This window comes from Gasterosteus aculeatus, chromosome 1 (assembly GCF_964276395.1).
Source record: "Gasterosteus aculeatus chromosome 1, fGasAcu3.hap1.1, whole genome shotgun sequence".
NCBI classification, from domain to species: Eukaryota; Metazoa; Chordata; class Actinopteri; order Perciformes; family Gasterosteidae; genus Gasterosteus; species Gasterosteus aculeatus.
This window is the reverse complement of record NC_135688.1, coordinates 10,684,822-10,701,330: the sequence shown is the minus strand read 5'-3', so window position 1 is coordinate 10,701,330 and position 16,509 is coordinate 10,684,822. Positions and strand designations below refer to the sequence as shown.

General features: G+C 53.1%; 2 protein-coding genes across 5 annotated transcripts in view; one reads left to right on the top strand and one right to left on the bottom strand.

Annotated features, from left to right (window-relative positions):
• Positions 1-16,509, top strand: part of LOC120825582 (uncharacterized) — a 43,504-nt gene that overhangs the window by 15,589 nt on the left and 11,406 nt on the right. For both annotated transcript variants that reach the window (XM_040187279.2, XM_040187261.2), the window contains exons 3-4: positions 1,151-1,208; positions 9,949-10,197. In XM_040187279.2, the coding sequence (XP_040043213.2) occupies positions 1,151-1,208; positions 9,949-10,197 (307 nt within the window). The remainder of the gene's footprint in view (positions 1-1,150; positions 1,209-9,948; positions 10,198-16,509) is intronic.
• Positions 1,496-6,117, bottom strand: LOC120834331 (uncharacterized). 3 transcript variants are annotated; one of them, XM_078098310.1, is made up of 3 exons: positions 5,003-6,117; positions 2,093-2,199; positions 1,496-1,655 (listed from the first exon to the last, which is right to left on the bottom strand). In XM_078098310.1, the coding sequence occupies exons 1-3, from the start codon at positions 6,035-6,037 to the stop codon at positions 1,556-1,558; spliced, it is 1,242 nt and encodes a 413-aa protein (XP_077954436.1). In that variant the 5' UTR covers positions 6,038-6,117; the 3' UTR covers positions 1,496-1,555. The 3 variants fall into 3 exon arrangements, 2 of the variants coding, with proteins under 2 accessions (XP_077954436.1, XP_077954435.1); XR_013461593.1 differs by having other exon boundaries at positions 2,093-6,097; XM_078098309.1 differs by lacking the exon at positions 1,496-1,655 and having other exon boundaries at positions 1,718-2,199; positions 5,003-6,113.

Genomic DNA, 16,509 nt, shown 5'->3' with positions numbered 1-16,509 from the left:
GAAAACGAGAGTTTTAGGTGAAAGCGTCGGTCTGAATTATTCAGTGTTTAATAGGACGAGCGAAAGCATCAGAGAAGAGAAAATCAAAAGAAAAAAAAGGCCTGCCCTCTGTATCTCTCCAGTGTGTGTGATATCTCTGGAAGCCGAAAGTCATCCTCTGATGATGCCCAGCTTATGCTCAATTCCCCTCCTTTAAATAGGCTGACTTTATCTTTAAAACATGTTATGCATTTTAATAGAACATAAAGATTTAGTCCTATGGACTGTTAATGCTCCAGGCAACAAACCCGTTTATCAAGGACTCTGGCACTCGGGCGCAGCATTGACTTCTGCAGGCCGTGAATCACTTCTGCTTTTTTTTAAAGGCTTGGCCAGCGATCGGAACACCCAAAAACCCTCCACAGAAATGAAACTAAGTACATTTACTCGGGTAGTCGGGGCACTTGAGACCAGTTTTCTGACTATTATTTAAATATGATGCACTTTACTACCTCTACTACTAATTTATTTCACTGCTGCCATTACTTACCTTTCAGAGTAACAATTGAAATAATATAATCAGAGTAGAATATAAGATATGTATGGATGATAGTATCATGTAAAGCTGTTAAAATAAACTTGAAATGTGCTCACATGTGAATTCTTAAAGTAAAGTAAGAACATGATAAATATATCACGCTGAACTGCTGAACGTTGGTACTTAAAGTTGGTGCTAATAATTGCACACTTTAATCCAAGTGATTATTACCTGTAATAAAGTAAAATATAAGAGATGATTCCACTTTTTTTTCTCAATGATTTATTTGAATGCTCCTGTTGTTTTAAAGGGCATTAAGCATAAAAGATTCTGTTAGTTACAGAAGAGAAGTAATACACTGTGCGAACAGAGAGTTGTGCCCTTAAGGCAAAAACGCGTGACTATCAGTAATCAACATTCATGTCTGACCGCAATTATATTTGCAAACAGGAACTGGTACTAGAGTGACTGAAAAGGTCATCCATCCCTTTACGGCTCCTCTCTACCTTAACGTGTCCTTGGCCAACTTGAAACAAAAACAACACAATAGATTTTTGTTAATTAATGTGATATTAAAACCCAAATGTGAATATTCATGGCACATATTAACACATCCGTGTGTTTACTCCACAGAAGTCCTTTTCTTTGGTGTTGGAGGCTCTGGACTATGACAACGACACGTCAGAATCAGGTGAGGATGCAGTGTGTGTGTTTGTGTGTGTGCGCGCGTCTGTATGCCTTTCTAACCACTTGTAAATGTTTAGAATGTGTATGTTATTATCTTCGTATTATCCTTATTATCTATTTAGCCAAAATTAAATTGATTGAACTGATTTCATGCTTTTTCGGGACTATTATTGCCACCATGTTTGGTCAATCTGGTTTTAAAGGGCATCACTTAGCTTTTTGCATGAATAGCTCCTTGTAGCCGTGATAGCGCTACCACCGGTGGGTTCTTGTAAGACGCACGACACAGGATGAGGGTCACCAGACTTTTATTGTTCAAAAGGGAAGACAGTGAGCAGGAATGAGTTTGCACTATGCGGGTGGTCGGTTTTCGCCTTGTCCGGCTCCGCTCAGTTCTTGTGCTCTGCTCGCAGGCTCCAGCTCTCTTTCCCCCCGACCTGGATCCTGCTCACTGTTTAAGTAGGAGAGAATCAGTGCAGATTAATTACACCTGGTTACTCCTCATCTACCAGCACCGTCCCCTGAACCACTCCCCCGCTCTCCCCCCTGCAGCTGAGCTAACCACGCCCCTCCACCACATACCCCCACCGCCCGACTTAGGCCGGGGAGCCATCCGGCCGAACCGACTCCCCCCCCCCTCCCTCCTGAGGGCGGGAAAGGAAGTCCGCCACGACCATCTGCGCCCCCGGCCTATGGATCACCTTGAAGTTAAAAGGCTGTAGAGCCAGATACCACCGAGTGATCCGGGCGTTGGCATCCTTCATGCGGTGGAGCCACTGCAGCGGGGCGTGGTCCGAACAGAGAGTGAACTGGCGTCCCAGGAGGTAGTACCGCAGGGAGTCGACCGCCCACCGGATGGCCAGGCACTCTTTTTCCACCGTACTGTACCTGGCCTCTCTTTCCGACAGCTTCCGGCTGATGTAGAGGACCGGGCGGTCCACCCCCTGCACCTGCTGGGACAAAACGGCCCCCAGCCCTCTGTTCGACGCATCAGTCTGCAAGACAAAAGGGAGAGAGAAATCAGGTGTATGGAGCAATGGTTCCCCACAGAGGGCTCGTTTCACCCCCTCAACCGCCCACTGGCACCGCTCCGTCCACTGGACCGGATCTGAGGCACCTTTCCGGGTCAGGTCAGTTAAGGGGCTGGTCAGCTCCGCAAAGCCCGGGATGAACCTCCTGTAGTAACCTGCCAGCCCCAAAAACCGCCTCACCTCTTTTTTCGTCTTGGGCCGCGGGCAGGCTGCAATGGCTGCGGTCTTGTCCACCTGCGGGCGCACCCGCCCGCCGCCCAAGTGGTACCCCAGATACCGTACCTCCCTCCGTCCAACTGCACACTTCCCCGGGTTGGCGGTGAGCCCGGCCTGCCTCAGGGACTCCAGCACCGCGCCCACCCGCCGCACATGCTCCGCCCACGTGGTGCTGTGGATGATGACGTCATCCAGGTAGGCGGCCGCATACGCAGCGTGCGGACGCAGCACCCGGTCCATGAGGCGCTGGAAGGTGGCCGGGGCGCCGAACAGCCCGAAGGGAAGCGTGGTGAATTGGTACAACCCAAACGGAGTGGAGAACGCCGACTTTTGCCTGGACTCTGGTGACAAGGGAATCTGCCAGTAGCCCTTGGTCAAATCCAGTGTCGTAAAAAAACTGCGCGGTGCCCAATCGGTCCAGGAGTTCGTCGACCCGGGGCATCGGGTAAGCGTCAAACCGTGAGACCGCATTCACCTTGCGATAATCCACACAGAACCTTATTGAGCCATCCTTCTTGGTGACAAGAACGATGGGGCTGCACCAGGCGCTGTTGGACTCTTCTATTACCCCCATCTCCAGCATAGCGGCCAATTCTCGCTGAACCATTTTCTTCTTGTGTTCAGGAAGCCTGTAGGGCCGCGTCCGCACCGTCACGCCCGGGGACGTCTCAATGTGATGCACTATGAGGTCCGTGCGACCTGGCCGGGAGGAGAACACATCATTAAATTGATCTTGCAACCGGGCTATGTCCGCTTGCTGGGCTGCAGAGAGACGGGCGTCAGACGGGAGCCGGGTGGGATCGGTGGACTTTGGGACTTCTGGGCCCAGCTCCTCGCTCTCTGCTACTGCAGACACCAGGGACACGGACTCCGTCTCTCTCCATGCTTTAAGGAGGTTGAGGTGGTAGACCTGCGTGGCTCCCCCTCTGTCAGATCGCACCACCTCGTAGTCGACGTCCCCTACCCGCCGTGTGACCACAAAGGGCCCTTGCCACTTGGCGAGTAGTTTTGAGCTGGAAGAAGGAAGTAATACAAGCACTTTCTCTCCCGGTGTGAATTGTCTCAGCCTGGCCCCTCTGTTGTACAGCCGCTGTTGACGTTCCTGGGCCTGGAGCAAATTCTCACGTGACAACTCACCCAGTGTGTGGAGTTTGGCTCGCAGGTCCAGGACGTACTGAATCTCGTTCTTACCGGGGCTCGGACCCTCCTCCCAGTGTTCCTTAAGCAGGTCGAGCACCCCCCGTGGTCTTCTGCCGAACAGCAGCTCGAAGGGAGAAAATCCCGTGGAGGCCTGGGGGACCTCCCGTACTGCAAACAACAGAGGGTCAAGCCATTTATCCCAATTACGTTCATCGTCGTGAATAAACTTACGAATCATGGATTTCAGTGTCTTGTTCAGCCGTTCCACCAGGCCGTCAGTCTGGGGATGGTATACACTGGTCCGAACGGACTTAACCCCCAACAATTCGTACAGTTCTCGTAGTGTGCGTGACATGAACGAGGTGCCCTGGTCAGTCAGAATCTCTTTCGGGATTCCGACTCGGGAGATGACCTGAAACAGCGCCTGCGCAACACTCTTGGCGGAGATGCTGCGCAACGGCACTGCCTCGGGATATCGAGTTGCGTAATCCACCAGCACTAACACAAAGCGATACCCCCGTGCACTCCGGTGAAATGGCCCGATGAGGTCCATACCTAAGCGTTCGAACGGCAGCTCCATTAACGGCAGCGGACGCAACGGCGCTTTCGGGATGGCCGGCTGGTTCACCAGCTGGCACTGTGGGCAGGATGCACACCAGCGGCGCACATCCGCCCAGATGCCTGGCCAGTAAAATCGGGCTACTATCCGATCCAGAGTTTTGTCGCTACCCAGGTGGCCCGCCATCGGGTTATAGTGAGCCGCCTGGAAAACTGTTTCCCGGCGGCTTTTTGGTACCAACAACTGCGTAATTTCCTGCCCTGTCTGAGTGTCGCGACTCACTCTGTATAGCCTGTCCCTAATCAGCGAAAAGTGCGGGTATGATAATACGGCGTCGGGGCGCACCACTTGACCATCAATTTGCATCACTTGGTCGAAGGCAAAGCGTAGAGTGTCATCACGAGACTGCTCCAGTGGAAAATCTTCCATGGAGCGTAGCTCTGGCGTCGGCGGCGTCCCCATAGGAGGCCCCGCCGATTCCCCCTCCCCGTCTGCAGCGTCGGACAACCTCGCGTCACCGCCGAGCGCCGCACACACCCCGCATGTCCCTACCGGTCGCGAACGCACCCCCGCGCACTGCCCCGCTAACCTATGAAACCCCGACCAGTCTGTCCCCAAAATCAGAGGGTGCGTCAGGCGGGAGCTAACCACGACCCTTACTTTATGCTTTTTACCCCCAAACCTAATCTCTATCGGCACCACTGGGTAGTCGTGAATATCCCCATGCACACACTTTATACTCACCCGGGATGCCTCCACCAATGCCCCGGGTCGAACCAGACTCTGGTGGATCATAGACTGCGTGCAGCCAGAGTCCACCATCGCCTGATGTATACCCCCCTGGATCCTTACCGGAACGCTGTACGTCGCTCCCAGACCGGGGGAGGGTGCTGGAGGCCCGGCAACCCGCACCGTTTGGCCCACCTCCATTAGCGGGCACTCCCGCCGGTAGTGTCCGGGCTGCCCGCACCTCCAACACTCCTGCCCTGGCGGTTGAGGAGCCCTCTGTAGGTCAGGGAGGGTGCCGGCCAGGCCGGGTGGATCAGTACCCCGTTGAGGGGCTAGGGCGCGCGGGGACGGAGGGGGCCGAGTCGCAACAGGCCGCGGGGAACTCCGTCGTGGCGCGGGAACGGGCTGCGTTGATGCGGTCGGCCGACCGCCCTCCCCACGGCCCCCGGGGTGCACCGCCAGGTGGTCCTCGGCGAGGGTCACGGCGGCTTCCAGCGTCGCCGGCCGGTGGTAGCGGACCCAGGCCGCAGTCCGCGGCGGAAGACCCTCCAGGAACTGCTCCATCACCACCTTCTCCACCACCGCCGGCGCCCCTCCCGCGCCCTCCGGCTGCAGCCACCTGTTGGCCGCGTCTGTGAGTCGCTGGGCAAATGGGAACGGGCGGTCCCCCAGCCCCAGCCTCGCCTCTCGGAACCGCCTCCTATGGTCCTCGGGGGAGAGCCCCAGTCGATCCATGATGGCCTTCTTCACGCTGGCGTAGACGTGCCTGGGACCGGGTGGCAGGCCCAGGGCCGCTGTCTGCGCCTCCCCGGTTAGGAGCGGCAGGAGGCGGATCGCCCACTCGTCCACCGGCCAGCCACACGCCCCCGCCATCGCCTCGAACATCTCCAGGTATGACTGTACGTCGTCCTCCGGGGTCATCTTGTGCACCACCACGCCTGCATACGCCGAGGGACCCGGCGTCGTTGGGGAAGCGACCGGTCGGGCCGCCAATTGCTCCAATACCTGGGTCTGCCGGTCTGTAGCAGCCTGCAGCGCCCCCAGGAAGTGCCGGTTGGCCTCGGCCTGCTCGCGCTGCATCGCGGCGATCTCCCCCAGCATCCGTCCAAGCGCAACCGCCGGCTGCATCAGGCCCTCTCCGTGGTCGTTCGCGTCCATCCTTAGCCAGGCGCCACTGTAGCCGTGATAGCGCTACCACCGGTGGGTTCTTGTAAGACGCACGACACAGGATGAGGGTCACCAGACTTTTATTGTTCAAAAGGGAAGACAGTGAGCAGGAATGAGTTTGCACTATGCGGGTGGTCGGTTTTCGCCTTGTCCGGCTCCGCTCAGTTCTTGTGCTCTGCTCGCAGGCTCCAGCTCTCTTTCCCCCCGACCTGGATCCTGCTCACTGTTTAAGTAGGAGAGAATCAGTGCAGATTAATTACACCTGGTTACTCCTCATCTACCAGCACCGTCCCCTGAACCACTCCCCCGCTCTCCCCCCTGCAGCTGAGCTAACCACGCCCCTCCACCACACTCCTTTATGATTGTATGTAACCTTGATGATGTGGAATAACACCTGAGCTAGATTTTTTCAATTGTGGAGGAAAGAAACAAAAACCCAAGCTTAGCTTAGCGTAGATCAGCTATGGCCAGCTCTCACGGCACATCCGCTAGCGCCAACTAGCTTGGTTTTTCAGCTGTTTTATTGATCCTGGAATGTTTTTCTTTTTTGTAATTCTTTTACACCAATAAATAAGCTTTAGCTGAGACCCGATTTAATCAGCCTGAGTGCAATCAAGGCCGTTGATTTCTCACTTTTTTATTATACATTTCTATGGTATAATTATTTTAATATGCTATTCATTGGCCTAAATATGTTGTAGCTGTAACTTTGGTCAGGCAGTATACTAACTTTTATTTAAACGTAATTGTCATCGGGCAACCTAATCCTTGGCCGCTTGTTTACGGATATGCGTTGTTCAACATGGTGAAGCGATGTGAAAAGTTTCCGAACGGGTCTTTTGACCAGACCCTTTAATTTCCTGCTCGCCTCCTTGTTGCTTCTCTTCATAATCGGGAAAAGCTCCATGACCGAGTATGTGAGCTGCATGCTATAAAAAGCAACACACACACACACACACACACACACACACACACACACACACACACACACACACACATAGATGGAGACAGATGTGTCTGGGCCTTTCTCATTCCTGCCATACCACAGTCCTCTCCTTCATCCCACCATCATCTACCTCCGTCTCAGCGGTTCATATTCAAAAGATCCAAAAATTGGCCAAGATAATGAGAAATTAGAAAGTGGGAACGACCCTCCTCCCTCCCTGTGAGTTTGTGTCTCCCGTCCTTCGCCCTTCAGCGCTGCTCCTACATCTTGTTTGCATTATCAGTCCTATTCACCTGAGCTCCGTACAGCCTTTACATCGGGTCTTAAGCCGTTCGCCGGGCGGGCAGCTTAACTCGGCCCAAACAGAAGCATCTCGCACCAGTCTCACTGGACTTATAGGGACCGACTGCCAATCAGAGAGGATTACCGAGCACAACTGTACGTTCTGAAACAGACCTTGGAAATGGTGAGAAAATATGATGTCCCTTGAGCACCGACAGTGTGACCTTCGCCGAGTCTTGTTAAAATAACATCTGGAGGGGCGGGCCTTTTTTTTTTTGTATAATTCCAGTTTTAAAACATAGTTCCACATTTTGGTGTTTCATTTAAATGTTGTGCAATTGCAAGATCTGAGTAAACCAAAGCTGTCAAGCCCAATTAAAGCAGCCAGATCATCAAAAACGCTTCATTTGGAAGTTATTCCTCATTGCCCGCAACAATTGTGCACACAAAGCTACATTAAAGGGGCTAAACAAGGATTTATTTTTTGATGACGTTGTTTGGGATTCTGTGACTTCCTCCTTTGGTCCTGACAAAACGCCAGCGCCATGAAGGGTGTCGCAGTTTGACGAGTCGTAAGGGACGGGCGTCACTGCATCCAAGCTCTGTTAGTGGCCCAAAACCTCCACACAGAATACTTTTAACTTTTAGTAATAAAACAGAAGGATCTTAAAAACGCATTTTCTCGCCGTTTCCTAATTGCCGTTGCTCATTTATGGGGCTACTTGGAGTGCAGATTTGCTGCTGTATTCATGTGGGGGAATCAATTGCGTTGGCGTAGCACCAACAGCCACAAATTGCCGACCTTCGATGGAGAGAAAGGGAAATTCAATAAAATAATCAAAACAATATTTCCCTCCAAAAATTCAACTTGTGTTGACTTAGTGTTTTCATTCAGATTAGAATCATCTCATCGCAACATCTTACCACAGAGTCAAAAACAAAAATCGGGCCGCTCTGAGAATCACCCTCAAATCTAAGAGGGACACAAACACCATCCAGCTGATTTATTTGCTTCCATAGATCTACTGTATTGATTTGTGGCTTCTGGCGATGTGGAAAGGCCGGCAGAAGGAAGCGCTTTCTCTCCTGCAGTGTTTTCTCAGCCGATGTTAAGGGCAGGCAGCGGCTAACAATCACAGGAGGCCAGAGAAAGGGATTTAAGTGTTATGCTACCTGCAGAGAGTTCCTGCGTGTCCGCTACTTATATTGACTCTGCTTTCCGGTCACTGCAACAGGGCTTCTTGTTGCTGCTGTTTCTTTGCCATCTACTATTCACCCTGCTTGCCATTCGTCTTCCAACTTATGCTCACTTGTAATGTAATCACATTAGAGAGGAAATCTCATTCTGTTTCACACCTTCCCTGCTGTGCCGGCTGTTAGTGTGGTTATTTTTTTCTTCTCCGTGCATCGGCTGTTCCCTGTCAGAGAAATTCTGGTGACGATGGAATTGGCTCTTTGACATGGCAGAGTCGTAAAATAAGCACGGCAGTAGCGTGATGAGCGTTTAGAAAACTGAACCCTTGTGTCGACTGCATGCAGAGGGGCGATGGAGCTGAGCTAACGTGCTGCTCAGCGTCGGCCCTTTGCCATATCCTCTCTTAAACACACACTCGGGCCCCGAAACACTCACACAGACACAAACACATTCACAGCGGCCGCTGTGTCACTCTGTTTTCATTCCTTTGTGTGAAACTGCAGTGACCTCATCTCCCCATCAGGCCGTTTGCTAGGTCTGTGCGCTATTAGCTACTTCCCTTCCTCTTTGACTCTGTCAAACGTGCACAAACACAAACACACACACAGATAACACCCAGAGGAGATCATAACTGAGTTGGAGATGACGGCGCCTCTGGGAAATCCCCTCTGGGGGTCAGGAGCAGCAGCGCCGCCCCGGGCCTCCTCTGGTCCTCCTCTGGTGTTCAGGACGCCACTGTTCCCACAGTGTGGGCTTCTTGTCTGCATCAGTATTCATGATGGAACTTCAGTTTGCTTCCTGCAGCCTCGCTGCCTGCTCAAGTGCCGTGATGCCAATTGATGTACCTGTATGTACCCGGACCAAAACACCCATATGTGTGAAAATGCATCTTACTCTTAATTTTGACCTGTCCTCCGCAACATTCCTCTGTTCCAGATAATACATAATCCCAGCTTCACATCATTATGTAGAAAGGAAAACTCTTTTCACAACACAGACATTTGAATTGCATGTGTTTACTTGCCTAAAATAGCTGTCAGTGCTAAGTGGTAACTTTACTGCTGCACTTCATGTGATGGGGGGGGGGGCTACCCACACCCACTCTGCAGCTCCCCTCCCTTTAGCATATCATTATAGTATTGGTTTAGTATAAACACGCTCATCAGTATTGTTTCCTGCATTAGGGAGCTGTTATTACTGAATAAGCTCTAAATTTTAATTGTACAATAGTTGCTCAACAACAGGTTTGCAACAGCTGATGAAGCTGTGTTTATCGTATGAAAGAGACCTTTGTTTCAAGAGTCGAATCAAAAGAAGAAGGGGGTGTAGTCCCTTGCTTCTCCGGGTGGCAAAAAAAACGTTGCTCTGAAACTGTGTTTAAAAAGTAATATGGTAATCGAATGTCACCGTGGTTGCTGCAAGCTCAATCTTTTCTACTGTGTTGTACTCTAAATCTGTCCTTCGTCCCCACTCCCTCAGGTCAGTTGATTGAGCGAGTCCTCCTCTCTTCCATGCTGAACTCTGGGGTACAGTGGCAGACGTACCGTCATCACGGTCGGCCTCTCACTCTGGATTACCGGCTTCGCTTTCGCTGTGATTCAAATTACTACGGCCCTTTCTGCAACAAGCTGTGCAGGGCCCGGGATGACTTCGTCGGACACTTCATCTGTGACCCCAACGGCTCCAAGGTCTGCATGGAGGGCTGGACGGGGCCGGAGTGCAAAGAAGGTGAGAGAGGACATTTTGATCTGAGGTGTGTTACAGTACAGGACAGAATGTGTCCCGTTTAACCCCAATGACACCAAACTAACTGCTCCTAGCCTTTGGACACAGCCAAGCTATCTGTTCTGTCCTTATGCTAAGCTAACCAGCTGCCAGCAGTAGCTTCACATTTACTACGTACATGAAAGTTTTTTAAAATCTAACTCTCTAAAAGAAAGTGCATGTCTCTGAAAAACCAAACTATTCATTTTCACCAAATCTGCATCATGATTATTGTTGCTTTGTTGCGCAATTTGTTAATTCATTATCTGAGCAAAACAAATGCAGGATACTTATCGTCATGGTTTAGACTGTGGCAACCCACGGGTGCAGGTCCCTAGGAGCACCAATCAGCACCAAGGTCAGGTGACTAAAAGGGGATACGCCCCGCCCCCCCCCGGGAGACAACGAGCGGCACAGCTGCGGCTCATGAGGCTGATGAAGGTGGGCCCCACTATAAAGGACCAACCGTTCCAACAGCCAGGGAGAACTAGACTGAGGAGATCGAGTGCTGGACCGTCGAGCGGGACCGAAGGACCCAAACCCTCCAAAGAGGAAGAACTTACTTTGGCTTTTTTTTCTTTTTGTTTGGACGTTTAGAAATAAATCAAACCTTTTTTGTGCAACCACTCGTGACTCCCAGCAGATTCTTTTTGCCCACACCCGTGGATTGCCACATATGGTGGAGGATGCGGGCGATTCTTTAGTTCCACCGCCGTAACCCCGAAAGCAGGAGACTATGGGAGAAGCAATGGAGGCCGCGATGGCCAGGCTTCTCCAAGCCCAGGCGCAGCAGGTGCAGAGCATGGCAGCCCTTCAGGGGACATTCGACCGGCTGGCTGAGAACTTAACCCCAAGGGCCCCTCACGCGTCCCCAACAGCTCTACTCACAAAGCAGACCCCCGGAGACGATGTGGAGGCCTTCCTTGAGGTCTTCGAACGAACGGCAGAACGTGAAGGCTGGCCGGAAGACAGGTGGGCACACATTCTGGCGCCTTTTCTGACAGGGGACGCCCAGAGGGCGTACCAAGACCTCGGGACCAGGGAGGCTACAGACTACCCAACGCTGAAGGGGGCCATCCTGGCCCACTATGGGCACAATTTAGCCGGCCGCGCCCAGCGGGTCCACGATTGGGTGTACGACCCCCAGGGTCCCGTGCGGAGCCAGGTGGTGCGCCTGGGGAGGCTTACCCGTAGCTGGTTGGTGACCGGGGAGGGTCCAGCTGCCATCGACCGCGTCGTTATGGACCGCTGCATCCGGGCCCTGCCTCTCGACGCCAAGCGATGGGCAGCCCAGAACCACCCCGCGTCGGTGGACGAGCTGATTAACCTACTGGAGAACCATCGGGTCAGCCAGCAGATGACGGCGGGGACATGCCCTGCTCCCCGAGGCCTTGAGGGACGGGCTCCGATCCGGCCATCAGCAACCCTTCTTCGCCCGGCTCCGAGAACCGCTCCGCGCCCAACACCCGACAGGTCTGAGTGGAGATGTTTTTCGTGCGGCCAGTTAGGACATATTGCCCGGCAGTGCCCTGCGGGCGATGTGCCCATGCCCTCCGCCAGCACGGAGGAACAGCACCGCCCAGGGAGGTGCCTCATGACTACCTGTTGGACCCCCCCAATACCCGGCGCCGCAACTGTGCCGGTTCGGGTCGGGAACCAGGACACCTCAGCCCTGATAGATTCGGGTAGTGTGGTTACCCTGATCCGCCCTGAGTGGGCGGAAGGAGAAGAGGGGCCACGCATCGAGGTGACCTGCGTCCATGGGGACCTCAAGGCATATCCCACGAGATGGATCCAGGTGTGTACCCCCCGGGGATCTTTTTCCATACGGGCTGGGGTGGTTCCCGACCTCCCGGTCCCCATGATCATTGGACGCGACTGCCCCATTTTTGAGAGATTTTGGGGTCTGCGACCGAGGGGAGGGCACGATAGGGCCTCCCAGCCAAGACCCATCCGACGCGGGAGACCCAGGGCTGCCTGTGCGGCCCACGCTCCGTCCGGTTCGTCCGACGAGGGCCCCCCGGAAGAGGCAAGACCCCTTCCCCCCTCGCCTTCGACTGCACCAGGAGGCTCCAACCGGGCGGGGGGCCGAACCCCCGATACGGACACCGCTACGGAGGGATCCCAAATCCCCAGAGGGGGGGAGGGCGGGAGCCTTACGGAGTTCTCAGAATTCCCCTTAGTCGCGGACGGGATGGGGAACAGAAAGGGCCAGTTTGCTACAGCCCAGAAAGAAGACGACACCCTGAAACACGCCTGGGCTCGGGTGCTCGCCCACGACGGACAGCCCATCGACCCGGTGAGTGCCTTGTCTTACCCCTTCTTTGTTACAAAAAATTCATTGCTGTATAGGATGTGCCAGAAAGGAGGGCAGACAGTCGAACAGTTAGTAGTCCCTCGCCCCTACACCAGTAAGGTATTGTATCTGGCCCACTCCCACCTTATGGGCGCTCACCTAGGGATGGATAAGACACGGGAGAGGATAGAAACCCGGTTTTACTGGCCCGGCATGAAAAGGGCAGTCGTGGATTATTGCGCCGGCTGCCCAGAGTGCCAACTAGTGGCCCCCCGGCCCTCAGTGAGGCACCCGCTAATCCCCCTGCCAATTATCGAAGAACCATTCGAGCGACTTGCCATGGACATTGTAGGTCCACTGCCCAAAACTAGTAGGGGTCATCGATACATCCTAGTGATCATAGACTATGCAACCAGATACCCGGAAGCTCTACCACTGCGAGCTGCCACCGCCAAAGCGGTGGGTAAAGAATTGTTCTTATTGTTCAGTAGGGTAGGAATAGCAAAGGAAATCCTCACTGACCAGGGCACTTGTTTCATGTCAAGGGTTTTAAAAGAAATGTTAAGACTGCTACAGGTGAAGCAACTACGAACATCAGTTTATCACCCCCAAACGGACGGCCTGGTAGAACGGTTCAACCAGACGCTAAAACGGATGCTTAAGAAGGTAATGGAGGCCGATGGGAAGAACTGGGACCAATTGCTACCCTACGTTCTGTTTGGGGTAAGAGAAGTGCCTCAGGCGTCCACAGGGTTCTCCCCGTTCGAGCTGCTGTACGGGAGAAGACCCCGCGGACTTTTAGACATCGCTAAGGAAGCCTGGGAGAGTCAGCCTTCACCCCATCGCACCATCATCGAGCACGTGGACCAAATGAGGACCCGGATGGCCCAAGTCTGGCCAGTAGTGAGGGAACACCTGCAACAGGCACAGCAGGCCCAAGCCAGAGTGTACAATCGGGGTGCCCAGGTACGTGCCTTCCAACCAGGAGAACGCGTTCTTGTGTTGGTCCCCAGCGCAGACTGCAAGTTCCTGGCTAAGTGGCAGGGACCCTATGAGGTGGTGACACGGGTCAATGAAGCCAACTATCAGGTACGTCAGCCTGGCCGGCGCAGGCCCCTACAACTCTACCATGTTAACCTTCTTAAAAAATGGCAGAGTCTTCCAGGACCGCCGGCGCAACCCACCCCGGCCCTTACCGCTCGGATCCCGTTACCGAATGTGCCCATGGGAGACCATCTCAGCCCGAGTCAGCTGCAAGACCTACGTGAGGTAGTGTGGCAGCACCTGGATGTCTTCTCCGACCTGCCGGGCAGGACCGCCGTGGCCACCCATGACATAAGGACCGAGCCAGGAGTAACGGTTCGGGTGAAGCCGTATCGTGTCCCCGAGGCGAGGAGAGAGGCCATCAGGCAGGAGGTGAGTAGAATGCTCCAGCTGGGGGTCATTGAGGAGTCCCACAGTGCCTGGTCCAGCCCAGTGGTACTGGTGCCCAAGCCAGATGGCTCGTACCGTTTTTGCAATGACTTTCGTAGACTCAATGACGCCTCCCAGTTCGATGCCTATCCTATGCCCAGGGTGGATGAACTGATAGACCGGCTGGGAACGGCCCGTTTCATCTCCACCTTGGACCTCACCAAAGGCTACTGGCAGGTGCCGCTGACAACTCGGGCCAGAGAGAAGACGGCCTTCGCCACCCCCGAAGGCCTATATCAGTACACCGTGTTGCCCTTTGGTGTCCATGGAGCCCCCGCCACATTCCAGCGGTTAATGGACAAGATTCTCCGGCCGCACCAAGGGTATGCCGCCGCCTATATCGATGACATTGTAATTCACAGCGACGACTGGGAGACTCACCTGAGCCGACTGAGAGCTGTTCTGGGGGCCCTTCGCGGGGCAGGCCTCACGGCAAACCCAAAGAAGTGCCGGCTGGGCCTAGAGGAAGCTTCTTACCTGGGCTACCGCATAGGACGGGGCAACGTGCGACCCCAGGATGCCAAGGTAGAGGCCATTCTCAGCTGGCCAAGACCCAAGACCAAGCGCCAGGTCAAATCATTCCTAGGTTTGGTGGGGTATTACCAGAGGTTCATTCCCCGCTACGCAACTATGGCAGCCCCCTTGCATGACCTGACGAGAAAACGGGGGCCGGACAAGGTCAAATGGAACACCGAAGCTAACGGGGCCTTTGAGTGCCTACGACAGGCTTTGTGCACCAAACCGGTGCTAGTAACGCCTGCCTTCTCTCTCCCATTCCTAGTCCACACAGATGCGTCGGAAGTGGGACTGGGCGCAGTACTATCTCAGGTACGAGACGGAGAGGAGCACCCGGTGATGTATATCAGCCGAAAGTTTCTGCCAAACGAACGCGCTTACTCTACTGTGGAGAAGGAGGCGCTCGCCATAAAATGGGCACTGGACAAGCTTCGCTACTACCTCCTGGGGCGGAGTTTCACCCTGGTGACCGACCATGCCCCCCTGAAATGGATGGCGCAGGCAAAGGACTCCAACGCCAGGGTCACCCGCTGGTTCCTGACCCTCCAGGACTATAAATTCACGGTGGAGCACCGACCAGGGAAGGAACATGCTAACGCGGATGCACTGTCCCGGCGGGACGTTTGTATGTGGGCGGGACGGCGGGGTCCCGGCTTTCTGCTGGGGTGGGGGAGTTGTGGCAACCCACGGGTGCAGGTCCCTAGGAGCACCAATCAGCACCAAGGTCAGGTGACTAAAAGGGGATACGCCCCGCCCCCCCCCGGGAGACAACGAGCGGCACAGCTGCGGCTCATGAGGCTGATGAAGGTGGGCCCCACTATAAAGGACCAACCGTTCCAACAGCCAGGGAGAACTAGACTGAGGAGATCGAGTGCTGGACCGTCGAGCGGGACCGAAGGACCCAAACCCTCCAAAGAGGAAGAACTTACTTTGGCTTTTTTTTCTTTTTGTTTGGACGTTTAGAAATAAATCAAACCTTTTTTGTGCAACCACTCGTGACTCCCAGCAGATTCTTTTTGCCCACACCCGTGGATTGCCACAAGACACATACACATTTCAATTATTTGCCACTCGACCATAAATGGAAACCAAAATGTGCCTGCAGTGGAAAAAGAACACAGTTAAGATATTTAAACATATTTCAGGAATCGTGAAACATTTATTGCCAAAATATGTCAGACATACAAGGAATTTGACTTGGCGGTAGTAATAAAATAAAATAAAATGCTAATGCTATGCTATATTTAAATACATTCAAATTTATAACATTGTTTTCAGAAAACTCTCATATAATGTTAAGAATATATTAATATATCTCATTGCAGAACAAATGTATACCAAAGTGCTTTAAAGAGAAATTGGAAATATATTTTAAGATATGAAAATAAATGGTTTAGCTACAATCAAGTAACTATACAGTATAATTATTAATGGGTGATTTTAAAATGTTCATATATGGTGGAGACCTGATAGTGAAAATGAATGTGTTTCACAAACGATAAACTGTGGAATTTGTAATTAATAAACTAAAAAGGGTGTTTCTCAGGTACTGCTTGCTTACAGAGTTTGATTTAAAATGGTAAACACAGAAACAGTCGCCTCACGGTGAGAAGCTCTCAAACCCTTCCTGTGGGGGTGTTTCCGTGTGGCGTTTGCATGTTCTCCTCTTGCCTGCACGGGTTCTCTGCGGGTTCTCCGGGTTCCTCCCACAGTCCAAAGACATGCAGATGGGTTACACGGTGAAATTGCGCGTAGGCGTGTGAATGGGAGATGGACATCTTGTGCGTCTCTACGTCAGCCCTGAGATTGACTGGCGACTCGTCTCGCCCTGTTGGGCTCCAGTCCCCCCGCTGCCCTCTGAAGGAGCAGCGGTTTAGAGGATGACTGACATGTACATATATTTGGGGAAAGGTTTGTTGCTGGATAATATTTAGCTAATATTTCCCTGAGGGTGACTTGAGGCCACTATTGAGAACAAACAGAAAATGTTT

What these genes read in the sequence shown, in the direction of transcription:
- LOC120834331 (XM_078098309.1), bottom strand. Translation starts at nt 6,037, where the DNA reads ATGGACGCGAACGACCACGGAGAGGGCCTGATGCAGCCGGCGGTTGCG. An exon ending in GAGCGACGTACAGCGTTCCG is followed by an intron (nt 2,200 to 5,002) that starts GTAAGGATCCAG and finishes TTTGTCTTGCAG; the next exon opens with ACTGATGCGTCGAACAGAGG.